This window comes from Notamacropus eugenii, chromosome X (assembly GCF_028372415.1).
Source record: "Notamacropus eugenii isolate mMacEug1 chromosome X, mMacEug1.pri_v2, whole genome shotgun sequence".
NCBI classification, from domain to species: Eukaryota; Metazoa; Chordata; class Mammalia; order Diprotodontia; family Macropodidae; genus Notamacropus; species Notamacropus eugenii.
In genome coordinates, this window is record NC_092879.1 from 97454797 (window position 1) to 97477155 (window position 22359).

General features: G+C 48.6%; 1 protein-coding gene across 1 annotated transcript in view; it reads left to right on the forward strand.

Moving 5' to 3' along the window:
• Positions 1 to 22359, forward strand: part of TRPC5 (transient receptor potential cation channel subfamily C member 5) — a 72529-nt gene that overhangs the window by 18027 nt on the left and 32143 nt on the right. Inside the window, exons 3-4 of the mRNA XM_072626576.1 lie at positions 19449 to 19785; positions 20757 to 20896. Coding sequence (XP_072482677.1) covers positions 19449 to 19785; positions 20757 to 20896 — 477 coding nt within the window. The remainder of the gene's footprint in view (positions 1 to 19448; positions 19786 to 20756; positions 20897 to 22359) is intronic.

Here is a 22359-nt window from a genome sequence, read left to right on the forward strand (position 1 = left end):
TCAGCACTCTGCTCTCTACCCATCCCTAAGTCAAGCATGTATTTGCTGACCTCTTGGAGGCTGCCCAGATTCTGATCCCCTGACCTTACACCTAACTGTAGTGTGCTTTGGGGGGCCCTGTCAGGAGTTCCCTCTGGCCAACAGGATAACATCCTGGGGTTGGTCAGTCCTGATCATGGAATCAGCCAGTGAAAACCCACACAACCTACCCATCTGGCTGCTCACCCTGGCCGTTTCCTTCCCACATGGCCTGTCATCACCTGGGTACTACTCTATGTCTTATTCTGGGAACGATAATGAAATCAGTAGAGGCAGCTGCTGGTACAGTAGATAGAGTGCAGAGCTGGAGTCAGGAGGACCCGAGTTCAAATTTGGCCTCAGACACTTCCTGGCTGGGTGACCCCAGGCAGGTCACTTAACTTCTGTCTGCCTCAATTTCCTCAACTTTAAAATGGGGATAATGATAGCACCTACCTCAAGGGGTTATTGTGAAGGTCAAATGAGATCATATTTGTTAAAAGCTCATCTTTTTCCTGATTGTCTGCTAACTTGTCTTTGCCCCTATCATCCCTTGAACCTGGAAGGTGCCTGTTGAAATCTTTGCCACCTTTCAAAACCCATATTCCATGGCCCCTCCTCCACAAAGTCTTCCTTGCTCTCTCCTTCTCCCTTCCCAGCCTCTAATAATCTCTCCCATGACACCTCCTTCATTTCTATCGACTCGCATTTCTCCGGCCCTTTGAAAGGTCTTGCCAATTAGACTTTCTCCATCTGTCGTTGATGTCTAGGTGTGATCTCCCTTCTTCAGCAGCAGACTCTGCACCTTCTGTACATAATCAGTGCTCAATAAATAGGAGTCAGTGGTGGCTGCTCCTGCTCATTGTGTGATTGATTTACATGGGGTGAAGCATTCCATTTTTCAGACTTTCCTCATATATTCTGGGGGTATTTGGAGATGGAAATGTAGCATCGAAAGAATGACCTTCTCTTAACCTTTTCTCATTCTTGTTGTAAGTTACCTGGAGTGAGTTTGTCCTTCAAGCTTCCCAGTGATGGCAAGCTTTTTTCCTGTCCAGAAGCTTCCCAATGGCACATGTGGTATACAGACTAAGGGAGGCAAGCCATAGCATATCTCTGCAAGGAGATGCACAGTCTGGTGAGCCCTTAGGTTTCATGAGAATGATCCTACGCTTGCAAAACCACCATATTTGACACTAAATATAGACATAGAATGGTTTAGTTTAATCTTGGGCCTTCTGGGAGCTGACAAAGATGGGGCATGCCCCCCAAAAATCTCTTCAGAACACAACCTTAGCCTTCAGTAGAATAACACCCATTCATTTCTCTGGGACTTAATTTGCAGCTGAGATCTAGGCAGTAAAAGGACCAGAGGAATTTCTATGGCCTCCCTTGTTGGGACTGGAAGCTCAATTCCGTGTGGACAGTCTCGGGCAGGTAAAAGTGGGACTTCTAAATCTTAGAGTCTTACGAGGCCCTCCATGAACAGCGGGGGTTCGAGAAGGTCAGACTGAGCTAGCTCGGCTAGCTCGGGTATTTCTGCCTCTCCCCTGGAGATACCTGATGGGTGGAGTCTCCCTGCCCTCGAGGTCGTCCCGGATTGGAGCACACCTAGTTACCTAACAGCATGGTATTGAGATGCAAACTGTGTGGCTGAAGATTAAGTAGGATGGAGGAAGCCAGAAAGCTCTCTCTTAGCACGTGTGGAGCCAAAGAGAAAAGTAGGGCTCCGCTTCTTTTCTTTCCTCTCTCCCCTCCCCCTCTCTCCCCGCTTGTACTTCTACTTCCAATCCCTTAAGCTTAGCCTCCTTAGGAAATCTCCCCCTCTTCCTCCTAAGGAAGACCTCCCCCTGCACTTGTAACCGATTCCCTGGAATAAAGCTCAACCCCTGTTCGACTCTGGAACGTCCTTTCTCTCATATGTGCATCCGGCGTGGCCAGCCGAAGACCTGGGACAGGTAGGAAAGACTCGGGTAGCCCAATACAGGCCTCTAGGCTTGGCACTCCCTGGCTCTCGATCTCCTTGGAGTGGATCCTGTCCATGGCCCAGACCCCAAGGGCAAAAGGCCAACACACAGGACAAAGGCAATGCAGGGTTTAGCCTAGTTGGCCTCTGAGGTACTTGCCAGTGCTAAGATTCCATAGTTTGGTGCCTAAACTGGGTGAGGACATGATCTCCACTCCAAGAACCCACCCCATCTGATTCAAAGGGGCTGTACGTGCTCTGCAAGATATCTGGGGTGGGAGCCGGACCACCAGTGACTGCCAGCCTTGCAGGACTTCTGCCTCGGTTCCCTACATGAGTGGCTGGGACATCAGCAGTGGCAACCGCCTCCCACCTCCACTGTGTATTCCCTTGGCACAGTGCACCCAACTCTACCTGTGGCACTCCCATGCAGCTCAAGGGAACATCAAAGAGCAGGTGAGAAGCCAAGCTGAGGAATGGGATTTCTGGCACTTTGCATGGTATTTGCTAGGCTTCTCTGATTCAGACAAGACAGCTGAGGAATTTATGGAGGAGACATGTAAATGTCTTGGCTGAGCCTGGCTGCTAGTGTGCTTCCACCAGCAGGGGAGTCTGCCAGGCTCCCCTCAGCCTTCTCCCTGTCCCCAAAAGTCCATGGCCTTTTGCCCCATTGCTCTGCCACCCTCCCCCCTCCCCGCTTGGTAGCTCCATCCCCAGTCCCGCCCCAGCAGGAGGCTGGCAAGGGTCTGGGTTTTCCCAAAGCCAGTGAGGCTTGATTGGGGTGGGGGGAGGGGGGAGCTCAGGAGCAAACTGAGAATTTCCCTGAAGCTTCTATTCCCCACAAGGCAGCAAACAAACCTTTGCCTTGAGAAGTGTGTGATGTGACATTTGCCTGTTATAGGATGTGACATTTACATTTTCATGACCAGTGTTTAAGTGATTGAGAGAAGGAGGGAGCTGTATTGGTGAGCTGCTTCCCATGATTCCTAGGGAAGAAAGAGCCAGTAGGCTAGGGAACATCCTCCCAAATCACTCAGCCTGAACCTCACTTTCGCTATAATACTGACTCAGTGATGGGAGGCTCTCCCAAAGACTCCCAAAGAAACATGTTGTAGCCTGGAGATGGGGAAAAGACAAGCTGCCAGCGAGAAGCCATGTTGTGGCAGACTCCTAGGGGCCCGTCCCCATTCCCTGGGGCCTCTGAACAGTCTGGACCAAGAGGGAAGCTATGATTAAGCTGCTCTGTCTATGTCCTGAGACATTCTCCTGCACCAGAGGCCATGGGTCATGGAGACGGGGAGACGGGAAGCAGAGCTCGGAGGACAGACTTGTGGCTGGAAAGGTATCCAGACCCTGAAGTTCTAAGTGCCTGGGTGGGTTGTGGAGGAGCAGAGGCTCAAAAAGGGAGATAGGCCAGACCTCTGACCTCCAGGACTGACCTCTCATAGAGCATCAGAGTAGCCTTGGAGTCATCATAACCACAAAGATACATCAATGCAGTTTCACGCAGGCCCACGGTCAGAGCTCTGGCCTCATGGAAGGTCTGCACTTTGCTAGGGACTACTTTGGGGGTGCTGAGATAGCCTCCAGAGGGTCCAGCTGCCAATGGAAGTGCTATGAAGCTGGGGACTGGGGAGCCCCTGTCAGATCATCTGCCCTGGCGATGGCCACAATCCCCTCCCTCAGCTCTTCTGAAGTCATGTCATGTCTGCAGCACTCCCCGGAGGTTGGTTTGCTGTGCCCTTCACAGGGCTGCAGTCACATCTTTCAGATGCCACGTATGCCAACTTGACTACTGCTCTCCACAGTTCTAGTAGCCCCTAGGCCCTAATCACCACCGAGCTCAGCTGTCTGGCTAAGAGAAAGTCCCCAACTTGGTATCATGCTGGGGCTTGCAAAATACTAGCAGAGAGCAAAAAAGGGATTGGGCTTGTTCTGCTGGAACCCAGTCCCAGGGGCTAGAAGCTACAGAGGCAGATTTAAGCTCACAGCATCTCTAAGCTGGAAGGGAAGGCAGAGGTCATTTAGTATAAACCCTAGCTTAAGATGACCAGCAAAGGGGCACTTACGACCTCTCATCACAGCCCATTGGACTTGTGGAGAGCTCATGTTACTGAGAAATGTTTTCTTCTATCGAGTTTGACTATGTCTCTCCATAACTTCCACTCATCCATCATTCCCAGTTGGGGTAAGACTAGAGGGAAGGAGGAAGAGCTGGATATGGTGAATTCTATTTGCATTTGTTGGATTTGAGAGGCCCACCAGATATGTAAGTGAAGCTCTCCAGTGGCCAGTTGATCATATGGGTCCAGGGTTCAGGAGAGAGATAAAGCTCACCGTCCAAGTGCCTTTTCCAATGTGCCCCAAACCCTCCTGCCAATCAGATGGGTCTAGAAGTAGCATGGGCTACCTTGAGATGGTGGCAAGCTCCTCTTCCCTGAAGGGCTTTAGACAAAGGCCAAACCATCCCTGGAAGGGTTGGAGTGCTAGGAATCCCTGTTCTGAAGGGAAGCTCCCAGCAACATGCCCATCACATCAGATGCCCATTCATGTGGTCACATGATTGAGGTCACCTGCTCCCCAAGGTTCAAGGAGTCCTCCGCACTCTGAATGTCAGGGAGGAGGGTGCCGTTCCCAAGTAGCTGCTCTCGCCAAGTGAAAAAGCCACATTTGAATACACCAGCTGCTCAGAGAAAGATCTCCCCACAGCAACAGAGCAGCACAGCACAGGAGGAAGGGGGCAGCTCAGGAAGGAGTCTGTCTCAAATTAAAGCTGATCTTGGCCCAGGATACAGACTTGACTTGACATGATGGGCCACAGTTGCAAATGGTTTGCTGTCATAGGCTTGATTGAAGGATACATAAAGACAAAGACAAATTAGCAGGCTCTAGATGGCCCCAAGCAGTCCTGGTCACTCTTACAGTCATCCCCCACCCCGCCCCACCTCCTGGTCAGGTCCAAAACCAGCTATGTGATGGCTGCCACCTCTAGAAGTCTAGCCTACACAGATGAAGATGTCTGTTAGAGCCAAGAGATCTGTCCTTTGGTGGAGAGAGGCTTGTGGCTTAAATCAATTCTCTAATCAAAAGATCCCATGTAGAAGGGACTTGATTTAAACTTGATTAGGCCTATTTGGGATTTACCCCTACAGAGGATTTTGTGAACCCTAGGGTCAAGTACCAGGCATATTCTCAAGGCCCTGATGGCTAAGTAGACCTGGACCTACTTTCACTACAAGTCCCCACCAGCAGTCCTTCTCCCCACTAGGACTGAGGGAGTATCAAAGCCCAGAACTGGAAATGCACCACCCAAAGGTGAAGAGAGGTTGATGTGACAGTGAAATCTAGAATGAGCTGTTCTTGGCTTTCTTGGTGAAATCACTTCTTCTAATATCAGCTCCCAGCATACCTCAGCCTCAAAAGCCAACATCAGCCTTGTGCCTATATCCTATTGTGTTTCAGTACTTCAATGACTCCACATGGGCTTACCCTCTAATACTGCCCATCTTTAAATACTACAGGGAGATGCCTGCCTATCTTGTGTGGTTCCTGTCCACATCCTCCCATTAGGTCACCACAGGGGTTCACTCACCATGCCAATGGCCTTCCTCAAGTCATCTCCAGGAAATAATCAGAGCCCACAGGCTGTGAGTTAGTCATGTCTCCTTATCACTTCCTGACCAACCCATCTCTTTTGCTCATCCATTTCTTCTCACTGAGGCTCCATAATTTGCTATTTGTTATGTGTACACACCCACCCCATATCTCTCCATTACCCTTTGGATGAGCCTCCATTTTAATTCTTTGAAGATTGCTGTCCCATGAGTGCAGCTGTCTGAGCCTTGGAAGAGTATTACCATTGAAAGAACAGGTCATCCCAGTAAGTAACAAAGAACTTTAACATTTTCAAGATGTGCTGGAGCCTGCTGTCCTCCACTTGTTTGTTTCTGAGCCTACCTCATTGTCCTTTTACAGAGGCAAAAAATGTTGAACTGTGTGTGGCACGTTGTCTAGACAAGCTGCATTCATCCACTTGAATAGGGCCAGAAATTGTCGCAGCTGCTTCTCCTTTCCCACTTGGCCTGAGGAGACCTCTACTTCCTAACATTACAATCCCTCAGGGAAACAGCAGTCACCAGCATCATGGCCAACAATTAAGTGAGAAGAACCAAGCCAGTCATTTGGAGAGCCCATAGCTATGAATCGCTAGATGAACTTGAGCTGTTCCAACACAAGCCCAGTCAGAACGATGACGATGAGCACCAGCATTTATATTGTCCTTTAAGGCGTCTAGGGTGCTTCACTACAGCCCTGTGAAGTAGGAAGATGGGTTAGTATTAGAATCTCTATTTTACCAGTGAGGAAACTGACACTGAGAGCAATTAAGTGATTCAATTGTAAAGGAGGCAAAATCTGCCCTTCAAGCCCCTCCTGCTGCATGGCACACAGGCCATGAGTGGCAGCTGGGCCAGAGAAGCTAAACAGACACCAGCCACAAGGAACAGCACAGGCTATGGAAGGGCGTAGGGATCCCAGAGCACGGAAGCAGGCAGGCAGGCCCAAATCTAAAGGCCATGCATGCCAGATACCCTCCTGAGCTATAGGGACCCAAGGAGAGGGTTGGAGCAAGAGGGAATATGGCATCCCAGCTCCCAAAGTGAAGGGAGGCCTTGGGACACAGGCCTTCTTATCCTATTAAGAAGCAGTCTTGAAGAAGCTGGGGAACCCGGCCTTGTGGTTTCCTTCTGAGCCAAGGTAAAAAGCATGGTGTTTTCCGGACACTCTTGCTTCATAGAGGAGAAAGCAAGGGATCATGGGGTTAGAGCTGGAAGGGGCTTGAGGACCATCTGGTCTCATCCTCTCACTTTACAGTGAAAGAAACTAAAGCCCAGAGAGGGTAGTGACTTACTCAAGGGCACACAGGAAGTAAGAGGCAAAGCTGGGATTCTAACCCAGGGCTTCCCATGCCAAATTTCTGACTGGGTAACAAAGATAAATGAGGCCCAGCCACATGAAGCCCTGCCTGCATAAAGCACAGAATAGAAGGGAGACCCAGAGGAGGAAGATCACAGCTGGATCAGGGGCTGCCACTGCCTCAGGCTTGGACGTGGCCTCTGAGGCCAGCCTCCCCACCAAGAGGCACAAAGATACCCTCCCATCTCCCCTGGGCACAACTGAACTGGGAGGGCTTCCTGGAGGAGGTAGAGTTGGAGTCACATCTAGAGCCCCAGTTTAAGAAGCGCTGAAGGAGTCGTGAGTTCGTCTGCCTAGCCAAAGGCCCTCTGTGAGGAGGAACCTCCTACTGCCACGTCTGACAGTGGCTCCTGCTTCCCACCCTGCTCCACTTGGCACTCCATCAAATACTCCCCAACCCCCAAACCTTTCTTCTCCAGGAATAAACATCCTTGAGTGGCACCTCAGAGAGACAGATGTCCATCTCCCTTCACTGTCCTGGGAGCCCTCTTTTGGGAAAGGCTCTAATTTGTCCGTTATTATCCCTAACTTGTGGTACCTGGCAGCAAGGCCGATCCCCTAGGTGAGGTCTGAGCAGGATGCGGCCCTCTCCTTCAGCCCTCTGACTTTGCTACTGTTGGCAGTACCCACCAAGCTCTCCTGGATGCCACAGGCTGTGGTGATGTCCGTCTGGGCCTTGAGCTTGGACTCAGCCAATTGTTTCACCACATGTTTGACCTTTCTTTGTCTCCCTAGCACTGAACATCCTTTCTAGCACATGTGTGATAATGACTTAACAAATGCCTGTGACTGCCAGATTCCAAGTGCAGGGGGCTTGGATAGACTGCTCCAGTTTAACAAAATGATCCTGTAGCTTGCTAGTCAAGTGAATGTTTAGGGGAAAGGGTGCTGAGACCACAGGGGACAGCAGTCACTAAAAAGTCTTTCAAAACGATTCAATGGGATAGGTCACTTGAGGTTCTACCCTCAAAACCTTGACTATGATGACCTTACCCCTTTAGCCATTTGGTTCCATCCTTTTCGGGTAACCCAGAGAATCCATAGCTCTGTCCCTACCTACCCTACCCTCCAAACTAGTCAAATGACATTCATGTTTGCTGTCACTAATAGCGTCCTCTCCAGCTTTGTCTGAGAGACATCCCATAGCCCTCCCTGTCACAGATAACTTGGGAATAGGCCACCGCCACTGAGTTGACATAAGAACCAGAAGGAGAGAGGGAGAGAGGTGATAAACATTTGGGGTCTCAAAACTGGTTGGTACTAGATGGTGAGTCATTTACTTTGTTACAATAGGCCAACTGTGTTCTCAGCCACACTGTGTGCAGATCCATGGGAACCATACTCTTCAAAGTCTCATTTTGGGGACTGCCATATAGAAGAAGCTCATTTAGTTGTGGCCCAAGATGGAGCACTCTTCGAATCAGTTTACTCTTGGCCAGACCGTGATGTCATTAGGCTCGTGGTAACTGAGCCAGGCTTTGTGAAGTGATAAGGAGGCCTGTCGTCTGTTCCCTTTGTCTCTGCAGATGACTCTAGGCCAAGAGCTGGTGGATGTTTGTTTACACTTGAACTGTGATTCTGTCCCTCCAAATGGAATGCATCTTCACCTGACTTCATCCTCTTCCTCTTCATCCTCTTCCTCTGGAACCAGCTTCCCCTATGGGCTTTGTTTGTATCCATCCTTGTGGTCACCCAGACTGGAGTGCTCCAAGGAATCTCTGAGCCAGTGCTCTCCCTTCTGCTCTTTGTCCAACCCATAGGTCACCAAGGCTCCTCTGTTCTCCCTTTGCAAGGTCTCTGGTACCCTATCTTCCTTTTCCCACCCCCTGCCTACCCCCAGGCCCTTAGGTCTTGCCCTCTGACCCGCTGCACCAGCCTCCTGGCTGTCTTCCCTGCTGCCAACCCCATCCCAGACTCAGTCAGCCCATGCTGCACACAAAAGACACATTCGTCTTCTGGAGGGCTCATCACATCACTCCCCTATTGCTGAGTTTTCAATGGCTTTCCCCACATCCACAATTTACTCTGGCTTCTCACTCCAGCCTTTTGCCTCATTGCATAACTTGCATATCCCCAGTCGGACCCCAAATAAGCCCCATGACTAGGAACGGGACAACCGTCCCCCTCTGAGCATCATCAGGGGTCCTCCAAGAGAGACTGCGCACCCAGAGAAGCTGCTTCTAGTGTCTCCTGCCCTCCAGAGCCTTTCTTGCTTCGTCTCCTTGCCAGTGCCATTCTTGTCTTCTTCCCGAGTGAGCAAACAGCTCGGTGTTCCCACCTGCCCCCACCTGACCTGAGCATCTGCTACTGAATTCCTGCCAACCCCCAGACCTCCTGACCCTGAACATCAGGGCAGATGTTCACCAGCTGCTACTTACCTTAATGATTTGCAATTGCTCAGCTATGGTCATGAAAGCGTATGTTCATTTGTTCGTGAAATGCAGCTAGCAGTTAAGAATGCTTTTCCTCTCAAAGCACCGTATAAACATTGGCTCGTGAATCTTAAGTCTTGGCAAAATTCATTATCTTTGTTGTGATAGAGAATAAGCCCCAGTGAGATGAGTTGGGCAGAAGATGGAGGTCATCCATGCCCAGCTCACAAGCCCCTTCATTAGCTCCGTGTGGTGTCTGGTGCTCATCCACAAAGGGTCCTTGGGTCTTCAGAGGGAAAATTCCGGAGTAGCCAGGGTCAGAACTGGCCAGCTCACAGAGAAAGGGGTGAGTGGGAGGGGAAGAAATGCCATTAACTGCCTGCTCTTGAATCTAGCTGCCCATCCTAACCTGAGCCATTATGGGTTGGCAAGGAGGGGAGAACACATTGACCCTCATCCTATCCCAGTGCCATTGGCTTCTTCTTCTTCCATCTCCCACCTCAGTGCCTTTGAACAGGGGGTCTGCCATGTATGGACTGTGTTCCTTTCTAAACTTCGCCTCCAAGAATCCCTAGCTTAGGTACAGCTTTCAGCACTGGCCCTTTGTGTATCTGGCACATTTTTTGGTATTGTGCTCCTACTAAAATGTAAGTTCCTTGAGGTCAATGAGCATTTTGTCTTTCCACTTCCACACTAGCACAGTACCTGGCACATGGGTCTTTAGCAAACACTTGTTGAAACTGAAGAAATGTTTGTTGAAATTTCCAAGACACTGTCCAGGAGAGCCCTTCTCACCAAGTGTCGAGGCCTGGTCAGTCACTCAAGTAACAGGTCTGAGTTACTCGTGTGTATTCATGTCTGTGCCAAGAACTCCAGTAATCATCCTCATCTGGGAGATCCCGAATCTGAGGCTTAGGCCCTGATATCAAGGATGCTCCAACAGACAGTGAGCACCTTTTGTGAACCATCTCTATCTCCGGTCTCCATGCCTTTGTACTGACTGTCTCGCAGTGTTGGAATGTTCTGTCTCCTTCCTTCTACCTCTTAGCTTCCCAGGTTTCCTTCAAAAGTCAGCTCAAATCTACTGCAGGGGACCTTTCCCCATCTCCCATATGCTAGTGCCTTCTCCTTTCAGATAGCCTTCTGTCCAGTCTGTCTCTATCAACCAGAAGCTCAAAGGAGATGAGATTGGATGGCCAGAAGCAAAGAGTGGTTGTTAATGGTTCGATGTCAATGGGGCAGAAGATCCCTCTGAAATGGCCCAAGGGTGTGGATTTAGCCCAGTGTGAGGCGACACTTTTTGTCAGTGAATGTGATGAAGGTGTAATCAGTATGCTCCTCACATTTGGAGATGACAGTAAAATAGGAGGGAACAGCCACGAGTGAGTGGGCGGTTCAAGTCCGGATCCACAGGGATTCAGCACTGGGATAAATGTAAACTCTTACCCTTGGGAACAAAATATCAACTCCAAGAATCTAAACTGAGGAAAACGTGAATAGAGAGCAATTATACCGAAAAGGACTTGGGAGTATGACTGGACAACAAGATGGGTATGAATGAGCCATGTGTGGTGGCAGCTCAAAGGGCTAATGCCAACTGGAGATCCATTAAGAAGGAAGGAAATAAATACTCATTAATGTGTCAGGCACCGTGCTAAGCATTTGACAAATAGTATCTCATTTGATCCTCACAGTAACCCTTGGAGGAGATATTTTTATTATCCCTATTTTTCACATGAGGAAACAGAGGCAGACAGAAATGAAGTGACTTGGCCAGGCTCACATGACTAGTAAATGGATGAGCTCATTTAAACTTGTGTCTTCCTGACTCCAGGCCCAGTTGCCTCGGAGGACCGGAGCTTCTAGGAGTACTCTGCCCTCATCAGACCTCCTCTGGAGATTAGTTCTTAGCTCTATGCTTTAAGAAGGCCATCAGTAAGCTGGCGAGTGTCCAGAGGAAGCTCAGCAGCCTGATGAAAGGCTATGGCTAGCAGCTGGAGACCTTTTTCATATAATTGTGGAGATGATAGACCTTGCTTTATAATCTTATGGGAAAGGCCTCTACTGAGCTTGGAGTCAGGAAGCCCTGGGTTCAAATTTGAACTCAGACACTTACTAGCTGTGTGACTCTGGGCAAGTCACTTATCTTCTGTCTGCCTCAGTTTCCTCAACTGTAAAATGGGGAGAAATATGGCGCCTTCCTCCCAGGGTTGTTGGGAGGTTCCAATGAGATAATCCCTGTAAAATGCCTAGCACGGTGCCTGACACATAGTAAGTGCTGTCTCAGTGTTAACTGTTGCGTTTTTCTGTTCCTGATGTTTCTGATGGTGCTAATTCTTGGCTTTTAATAGATACCATTTACTAATTGCCATGCTATTTATACATTGAGAGAAGGCCTATTGATCTGTGTGCTTATTTTTGAACATAAACACTGTGCTTGGAGTGTGTAATCAATGCCCTGATCGTGAGGAATAGTAAATTCAGCTCCTCCTTCTTTCTTCTTTCTGCCCTAACGTATTTCTTTCCCTCTGCCTTGCCTTTGCTCTCTTAAATTAAACAAAATCATAGAAAACCCTCCCCAGGCCCTCAGTCTGTCCTTCTCTGCATGCTCTCCTGCTCCAGAAGACATTGAGGTTTGGGAGGAACAAAGGTTTCTTTCCCCCATTAGGATATAAGCCCTTGATCATCATAGAAGGCCTTCAGATTGCTCTCATCATCAGATTTCTAGGTTCCTCTTGTCTCCTGAATTTGCATTTCAAAAATTCTCTACCCAACTCTGTTTTTCTCAACAGAAATGCTTGTAAATGTTCTATTTTTATTAAAGGTCCATTCCCCCTCCCCCTGCAGAATTACACCCACTTTTGCAGGGTTAGCTAATCTTGATTGAGTGAGAATCTTTCTCTTTTCGAGTACTTGCTCTTAAGTACTGCATAACCCTGATTGTGCTTTCTTGGTATTGGGGCTCTCTCTATTTTTTTTTTTTTGGCTGCTTTCAATATTTTTACTTTGACTTAAAAACTCTGGGTTTTGGATACAATATTTTGAAGTGAGTTCAATTTGAAGTGACCAGTTGATTTTCTCTTGACCCTTGGGTTCTACTAGTTCTGGCTGGTTTTCTTTTGTGATTTCTTGAGTTATTGTATCCAGATTGTTTTATTTGGAAATGGTTTTCAGAAGTCCCAGGATTTTTAAATTTGCTGTCCTTTTGTTTCCTAATCAATTGTTTTCTAGAGTCTTTATCTTACTTGTTCTTCCAATTTTTCTGTCTTTTATGAAAATGAAAGAGGAAAATGAGGCACCTAGTATCTTTCTTTTCCCCCAAGGAGTTTAGTTGAGGAGAAAAGTGATCTAAGACTATTACTAGCAGGCATGATAGGGTTGGGTGAGGGGTTTAAGTGTGGGGGATACTGGAACATGTTTGTAAACAGTATGGAAGGAACAGGTCATCTGCTTTCCCCTGAAATGGGCAGAAATAAGGATCAGTTTACAACTAGCACTCCCATCTCAATAGTTTAAGGTTTAAACATTTTCACCTCAACTGTCCTGTGAGATACAAGTTTAGCCACCAGGGGGTGGTGCTGAGCAGGCAGCTGGCCCTGTCCAGCAATAAGGCACAAAAAGCGAATGGTGCTGCAGTAACCCAGGGATGGGCACCTCTCTCTCCTGGCCCCTAAGGTGCCATTAATGGCTGTCTAAAAAGTCAAAGTGTTCAGCCAGATTCAAGCTCAACCCGCTCCTCCTAGAACCATGTGAAGCATGCCTATTACACAAGCAATGCCATCCCCATTTTACAAATGAGGAAACTGAGGTACACAGAGAAGTGACTTGCCTTGTAAGTCTGGGAGCCCAGATTCTTTCCACTGAGCTCACTGCCAGGAAAATTCCCTCAGGAATCAAGAGGCCTAAGCTTTCTTAGAAGCAGCTGAATGTTTGTGTAAGTTGCTTTTTCTGTCAGACTTCTTTACAATGGGCAGCGAGGTAGCTGAAAGGACTTCATTGGTTCGTGGTGGGGGAGGGGGGGACCTGCTGTATTTTCCTCCCTGGACCAGCCCCTTCCTCAAGATACTTTCTCACTTCTCCATGAGGGGCTTGTGGATCTATTGGGAGCCCAGGCCTCTGACCTGTTTCATCATAGCAGGGATACCTTTGAACCCAAGCATCCCTCTGCAAGTCCCTGAGGAAGAACCATGTTTCTTGGGTCCCCTGATGAGCTGTGATACTTTGTGGCTCCCCATGCACCTACTTTGTGGCCTACTTCCACTGTTCTGGGCACCAGCAGTTCAGCATGTGGAACCAGGGGGTAGACTGGCAACCCCCAAAACCTGGGTCCAAAACCCTTCGCAATCACTTAATCTCTCTGTGACTAAATGTCCTCATATGTCAAATCCATACTAAGAGCAACTGCAGTGAGGAGGCCCAGAGGCACAGTGGGAAGAATGCTAGGCTGAACTTGTGCCAAAGGCCTATGCAGGGACCCCTGGAGAACTGAGGCATTGCAGAGGAAAGAGAGAAGCGAGCTGCTTGTAGGCAGGTCCTTGGCTCACCCAGGTGCTGGGGCCTGACCAAAGCCTGGCCTGAGACCCTCAGGGAGATCCCCTCTGTTCCCCCCTCCCCACTAGCCTACCCTCTGTGTTGTGTCTTCACCTATCCCCAAATGGTGGCATTTCTTGCCTCCAGACCTTCTGAGGTTTGCTAGACTAATTAGTTCCCTGACTAATCCAAGCAGCTTAAGGCCTGCTTTGGAGTAAATGTGCCATTTCCTCCTGCTCTGAACTCCCATCCCTGAGGTAACATCATCCATTTTTCAACACTAACTTAACCCTGAGGAATGAGGAAGAATCCAGGCCCCCTGGCAGGGCCAAGATAGGGGAGATTTGGGGCCAATGCCAGACTCTGTGAGCTGGAAAGGAGGTCTAAGGCAAGTTTTGTCTGGCCACAAGCCAGAGGCCATCCACCTTGATATCAAGCCAGTTGAGAAGCATTTACTACCTGCTTGCCATGTGCCAGGCAAGGTGCTGGGCACTGGGGATACAGAGGCAAAGTAATGGCTGTCCTCCAGGAGCTCATGTTCTACTGGAGAATACATCCAGTATGGATCCAAGAGGATCTTAGAGGGCATGGCACCAGTAGCTGGGGACAGGAAAGGGCCCCTCAAAGACATGGCAGGAAATGATCCTCATGGGAAATCTTGAAGGAAGCTAAAGGTTCTAATAAGCACAAGTAAGGGAGATCATTCCAGGGACACAGAGATAGGAGAAATGTCTAGGCCAATATGGCTGGATGGGAGACTTTGTGAAGACAGCAAGGGCTGGGAGGGGGGCAGTAACATGTACAAAAGGGAAAAGAAATGCTAATAGGAACCACTGAAATTGAGTAAATGGGGGCAGAGGTGACATGGTCAGATCTGTGCTTTATAAAAATCACTTTGACAACTGAACAGATGATTGGAATGGGAAGAGACTGGAGTCAGGGAGACCAGTTAGGAGGCCATTGCAATAGTCCAGGTAAGAGCTGATGAGGGCCTGCTTCAGGATGGTAGAGGAGAAAAGCAGAAATGTCATGGAGGAAGAAACAAGATTTGGCTATTTCAGCTTAGCCCCTGAAAAACAGAATTTGGAGCTTCTGAGCAACCCCCAAGGGGTAGTAGAGTCACCACTGCCAAGGAGGCAGATTTTGGCTCAATATCAGAAAAACCTTCCTAATAATGCCACAAGTAGAGCAGGCTGTCCTGGGAGGTGGTAGGCTACCCTTCACTCAAGGTCATCAAGCAAAGAGTGTTGAGGGGCACTGTAGAAAGGATCTGGGGGCAGGAGCAGATTGGATGAGCTGCCTCCAGTCTCCTGCCCAGATCTGTGCATGTCATTTTGTATCATCTATTCTCCAGTCTACTCTGCTTGCCTCCTTTTAAGGTGGGGCCACACTTCTTACTCCCAATAGAAGTGACCTAGTTGCTTGAGAGCCATGAGACCAGCTGTTCATCTTTAGATTGCTTCCTACATTCCCGTTTCTTCAAGGCAGAGCTGCATTGACTCAAGGAAAATTGAAGATCAGGTCCTGTTAGTGTGTTTCCCATTTTCAGAGGCCCTCTTCCCACCCTGTCCTCACCCCTCCACATATACATACACCTTGTTTCACTCTCCCATGTGATCCCATACACTCCCATGAATGCAAGATGTGTGTACTCAGGGGGCCCCAGAAATAGTCATGGCATACATAAAAACCGAAGTGGAAAGAGGCCACACCCTCTTCTTTCCCATCAGTATCATTGGCTGGCCTACTGTTGATTGACAGCTAAATCATCCAGTATCAGGAAGCACAAGAACCTTGGAGGGAGGTTGGTAAAGCTTCCTCCCTCTCCCCACCCCCTACCCAGCTGTTTCAACTTAAGGTCTCCACTTGCACTCCGAACCCAGTGGAGCAACTGCTCTGGAAGGCTCCTAGATACCCCAACGGTGTTAGGCTACAGCTTAAGGGGTTTCCTCACCCTGGGACCCTTCCCTCTGGTAAACTGCTCTGTGTATACACACTAGAGTGAGAGAGAAAGAGAGAGAAAGACACGCACACACTCACACACTCTCACTGTCTCTCACTCACACACACAATCTCTCACTTCTAAGTGCATTAACATAGACTTTGGAAGGCAAGAGACAGCTTCCAGTTTGTTAGTGCTCAATCCACGAGGGAAATTCTGAAAGAACCATATTACAATGTCTCCCCTCTTTGAAGAACCCTGACCTGCCAGGACCTGAGTGAACATCTGATCTTGTAACTCTAAATTCTGCTTTGGGGGCATTATTGGGATCAGCTGTGGACTGATAACAGAACCTCACTTTAAGTAAAGAAGAAGGAATACGGATGGGGAAGGCATGGGCAGGCAGCAGTTTATCTGAAAAAGTTCTGGGGTATTGGTAGACCACACAAACTTAAGGCGAGGACAATTCCTCTGTACTGTGGATGCATGCACTGGTTAGACCACAGTTGGAGGACTGTGTTCAGTTCTGAGTACCATGATTTAAGGATATTGACAAGTTGGAGGATGACCAGAGTAAGGCTACCAGAATACTAAAGGGCCTTGTGTTCCTGCCACATGAAGATCTTTTGAAGGAATTGGGAGTTTACCTTGGAGAAGAGAAGGTTTGGTTTTTGCTTGTTTGTTTTTAGCTTTTGAAGAACTGTCAGATGGAAGAGGAATTAGTCTGATTCTGTTGGGGCCCAGAGAGCAGAACCTAGAGTAATGAGAGGGGCTGTGGCCTGGGGTGCCTCCTTCTTGGGAACATTGGTGAAGGGAACCTGTGTAGCTACTGGGCTCCCTTCCAGAATGGAGATGCCGTGGCTCTGTAACGTCACTTCTGAGCTCACAGACGTTGTTATCTTAGCTACCAGGCAGCAATCCAAATGGCCTTTATTCGTCTTCTCAAGGCAGCTTCATTATAGCAGAATGCTCCCAGTCTAGCAAAGGTATCAACCTTCTTCCACCTTCCCCCCATCTACTGCCAAACCAGGACCAAAGCCAGTTTCAATAATGGCCCCAGGGACTTAGCCAGGACCACGATCAATGGACAGTAGAAGAAATAGCAGACTCCCAAGATGTGTCTCCCACATTCAGATGGAAGGGGAGGGAGAGAGAGCTAAAGATAAATAATCTACTATGTGCCTGGCACTGTGTCAAGTGCTTTCCACTTATTATCTCATTTCATCCTCACAACAACCCTGAAAGATAGGTCCTGTTGTTATCCCCATTTTACAGTTTAGAAAATTGAGGCTGAGAGGTTGTGACTTACCCAAAGCTAGTATGTGTCTGAGGCTGAATTTGAACTCAGATCTCCCTGGACCCAGGCCTAGTCCTCTCTCCACTGGGCCACCAAACTGTTTCAAGAGTTTTCAGGACTCAGTCTGGTGGGGGATGGTAGTAGCCATGCTAGAGGACTGGACCTGTCACTTATCTCAGAGGGAAGCAGGGATATAATACACCTGTGCTTTTTAGCCTGAGGTAAGGGCTTTAAAGTTGAAAGGAACTGCAAGGCAATTTAGTCAATCCTCTCATTTTACATAGGGTAAAACTGAGGCCTAGATAGTGGAAAGGACTTATCCAAGGCCACAGAGCAACTTAGTGCCAAAGCTGGGACTAAAACTCAGGCCTTCTGCTGACTCTCATTTTGATGTTCTGAACCAAAATGGCTGCCTTCACATTTGGAACTCTTCAACTGAGGATCAGAGGGCTGATAGCTGCAAAGGACCTTAAGAAACCATTTATCTAAAAGATACGGAAACAGAGATCCAGAGACTAGGAAAGACTAGCCCAATGTCAAAGAGAAAGTCAGTGCCAAAGCAAGGACTAAAACCCAGGCCTTCTAATGCCAAATCCAGTGGCCTTGCCAGCAAATTGGGTGAATTCCCTATTTTTTTCATCTTAGTGAGGCTTGGATGGTTATGTAGCTAGATTACTTTAAGATCTTCTTTACTAAGATAAGAAGAGGGGGAATGTGGGCTGACTGTGTGCTGGAATGAGCACAGTGAGAAGATGAAGGGGGCACAGAGAAAGCCATGGTGTGATGTGGGGAGAACAAGATGCAGATATTTGGGTACCATGGACAGCGGCACTGAAATTCCCTTGCAGTTCTTTTGAAATTAACTGAAAAAAAGGGTTGGTTCCATTCAGCTTAGTTGTTGGGCAAAGAGTGGGACAGTTTCCTGGGTTTAAGACTAAGAAGAGGAGTAATTGTGCATGCTTGTTTCGACTGCTTGGTGGCTAGCCGGGAGCTAATGTGCGTGGGAAGCAGGGTGTGGGCACTATCGCAGTTCAATGGTAGACACTGCAGTTTCCAATTGAGCCACTTGCTAGGAAGTAGCAGCTGGAGGATCCCCCGTGAAGTCAATGAGTCTTTAATTATTAATCACTGACATTTCATAGACTGCCTTTAAATAAAATCTCACTGAGTCTCCTATAGGCTATTATAATCTTGGCCCCAAACATTTTCCACCCCTCTTTGTCATTTGTCTAGACTAGGGAGAATGTGAAATAGAAGGCAGACTGCAAGGGAGTTGGACTCAGTGACTTCCACCCAAAGAGACTTTGAAAATCCCACTGGAAATCCAGGGAGGAGCTGGCTAGAGGTCGAGCCACATGCACTGGCTTGGTCCTGCCCTGCAGTGTGCTTTTCCTTAGCGTATGTCTTTTGGAGGGCAATCTTGCTGCCTGGTAGCTGGTTGGTGGCCACAAGGAATGTCTAGGGAATGACTTAGAACAAATGACTGCAAAGGAGGAGATAGGAACCTCTCACTTTCTCCTCTCAGGCAGTCTCTTGTGTGGGCTCTGTCCCTGTTTATCAGGCCCCTGCAGCCTCTGAGTGCCAGGATCCCACCCAAGAAAGTTAAGAAGCACTCTGAAAGTGAGGACAAGGAGTGGGGTCTTCACTGACCTGACAATGGTGGCCATGGCCCAGGCCTTTGTTGTACAAAGCCCAATTAACAAGACTGTGCCCAGAGACAAGGGAAAGAGTCCATGGTAGAGGTCACTGAGCTAACCAGTCTCCTCTGCCAGAGAGGGAGATTACTCAAATGTCTTTTCCTCCTGTCACTGCAGTCATTAGATTGGCAAGAGGAGGGCTAGGGAAGGGAAGCCTCAGGTAGCCTTACGGCATGCAGTGGCAGAGGTAGAACAGGGAGCAGGGCCCTCCTTGGAGTCACTGACCCTCAGATCACTCAGCCTGCCTTCCACCTTATGGGCACATACCCCCAAATGAAGGCAAAGCCAGGCCCAGGCCCTCCAGAACCAGCCTCCATTCTACTCTTTCATTTTCATGCTATGGTGAACAGTCAGGGAAAGTGCCAAGTTAGAAATTTGAACATGGTGCTTTTTTATTGTTGTGGTGGTGGTGGTCAATAGAAATAGAATTCCTTATGGAGAAAATCAATCCTCCAGCTGGGCCTACAAAATCATTCTTGATGCAAACCAGGCTGAGAAGTCCCATCCCATGTACAAATATCCTAGTCTGGAGATGGGCAGGGGGGGACAGGGGGGTGGGGGGGAGGGAAATAGAGGAAGAGGATGTGAACATGAGGAGGGGAGAACCTCCCATGATGTCTTTGACACCTAACTCTACCTCTCCTCTTTACAGTTTGTTGCTCAGCCAAACTGTCAGCAGCTGTTGGCCACACTGTGGTATGACGGCTTCCCAGGCTGGCGGCGGAGACACTGGGGAGTCAAAATGTTGACCTGCATCACCATTGGCCTCCTGTTTCCCATGCTGTCTATAGCCTACTTGGTGGCCCCCAGGAGCAACCTTGGACTCTTCATCAAAAAACCATTCATCAAGTTCATCTGCCACACAGCCTCCTACCTGACCTTCCTCTTCATGCTGCTCCTAGCATCCCAGCACATAGTCAGAACAGACCTGCATGTGCAGGGTCCGCCGCCTACTGTGGTGGAGTGGATGATACTACCTTGGGTTCTAGGTAAGTCCCTGAGAGATCAGGATGCCCACCAGCTCACTCCAACCAAGAACTTCATTGGTCTGGGTTCCACATAGCCAAGCCAAGAGGGAGCTGACAGGCTCCTACTGACCAGGCTCAGCAGGAAGGTAAAGGAACTGTTGATCCTTAAGAAGAGAAGGTTGAGGGCTAGGAGTGGCGAGGAAGGGATGGATGTGCTAACTATCTTCAAGTATCTGAAAGCTTAGTGTGTGGAAGAGGGAATGAGGTAAGAGTAGAGCAGGGCTGCCGAGACAGATGTAGTCTGGACAGCAATCAGAGCTGTCTCAATGGGCTCAGACCCCCTTTCAGGAATATCGTGGAGGGAATTATGTTCAAGGATAGGTTAGAGTAGATGGCTGCAGAGTTCCCTTCCAGCTCCAAGATTCTGTGGGTGAAGTTCAGAAAAGGGCTTGGCACCCTACCCCTGCTGGAAAGGAAGCCCCTCTATCATCACTTTGATATAACTATAGGCAGTTAAGCTGGAATCCTGGTGTTGGTAACCTGGCTGACTTTCAGCAGCTTCATTCACATTTGGAGGCCAATGACCAGGAATTGCTTAGGGGCCCACGAGAGAGTATGCACCTCCATAAATGGTGGAATTTCTGGCATCAGTCAATGGGGAGAGGAGGGCGGTGGTGTCTTTGCCACCTCAGAAATTCCGCTCATTGAGTGATTCCTCTTCCTAGACTGACTTGGCCCATCCACTCCTACTTTCTCTTCCCCTGGGCACCATCTCTAGTGGGGCTCCCAATGTAGTCATCAATGGGTTTGATGCCCATGGAGGTCATATGAAGTCCACATCCTGCCCACCATCAACTGAATGGAGTTTGTTAGCCTGGTTCTACAGCCCCAAGGAAAATCTCAAACTTTGTACAAATCATCCATTTTTCTTCCTCTTGTGCAAATTTTGCCTGGATCAATGGTCTCTACTTGTTTTTCCACCTTTTCCTCAGGTTTCATTTGGGGAGAAATTAAAGAGATGTGGGATGGAGGCTTCAGCGAGTACATCCATGACTGGTGGAACTTGATGGATTTTGCCATGAACTCCCTCTATCTGGCAACAATCTCCTTGAAAATTGTTGCTTATGTCAAGGTATTTTGGCATTTCTGTCTTTTAACAAATGTATCAAGCAAAGTGACTTTGTATTCCCTCATGAAGCCCTAGCAGTTGGGGAGTAGGGTGAGTTGGGGAGGGGAGAGGCAGGATCTAGGTCTCAGAGAAATGTATCAACAGCCTCATAAGCCCCAGCTGCCAGCTCCCCATCAGGGCAATTCAGTTCCATTTATGATTCACCTACTATGTGCTCAGCACTGAGGATGAAGAGACAAAATCTAAACACTCCCTGCTCTCCTAGCATTTACATTTTCCTGGGCTGCAGCCAGCTGCTTGGGCACGGCTTTCCCAGGCAACAGGGAATGGGGTAAGGAAGCCTGCTATGAATTCTCATATTTGGGGAGCCAATCATGAGGTCATCTGGGGCAGCCCAGCCCCACTATAGCCACCTCAATTTCTCTAACAACAAAATCTGGGAGCCAGATTCTACAGGATATAGCCTCAGTTGTCTCCCTTCCTTTGGGTGGGGAAATGGGGCCTGGTGGGCCACATATGATTTGTAAAATGGGGTTAACAATAAGGTCTTGTCTTTAGAGGCCTTGGTAAACTTTTGATAGCTATCTGGTGGTCGTGGTGATACCACCTTCACCTTCTGTAGGGGGAATTGTAGCCAGCATTTGATTGTTTTGTAACACAGCCAGCATCAATGACAGAGGCAACCAGAGTGCTAGACTTGGAGGCAGAAGGACCTGGGTTCAAATCCTGTCTCTGACATCTAAGAGCTGGGTGACTCTGAACAAGTCACATCACCTCTTGGGTCTCTAATTCGATCCACTAATCACTTGAGAAATTCTCTTCAATGGCTTATTATGAGGCTTCCCTGAGATCCCATCCAACCCAAGAAGCTCAAGGCCTTGGGTAAATGGGAAAGTCTTGGGTAAATGTCAGTCCTTATTGTCTCAAGCTGGCAGGCAACCCCATAGTGTGCCTGCTCATGGATGAAGAAATTCCTCAAACCAAGTAAAATGCCCTACAGCTGACAAATACTTCTGATTTAAGAGGGACTTTCCCAGAAGCCCCATGGTGAACTGAGGGAGGGGGTCAAGTGACCTCACACTCAGAATTGTGACCTTCCAGGGGTGGTGCATGACCTCAATGGACTCCGAGTATCTCCCATAGCAAATTCCCCAGAAACCAGGACATGAGAGCTGCTGCTTCCCTTCCTGCTGGAAGAGTTTAGCTTCCCCTCTGTCCCCCCAGAGCAGCATCCCATTGCTCTGTTTCCTTTGGGGGTAGTCACCGGGAGCCCATCCCCAGAGCCTGCCCTCTCCCTCAGAGCTATATTGATCCCAGAGTCCTCCTCATCCCCTCCAGCCATCCCTATCCCCTAAGTCCCTTCCTTTGTTGCCCCCATTTTACAGATGAGGAAACTGAGGACCAGGGAGAAAGGACTTGGCTACAATCATATAGGTAGCACTGGAGCCAGATTGTTTCAAGCTAGA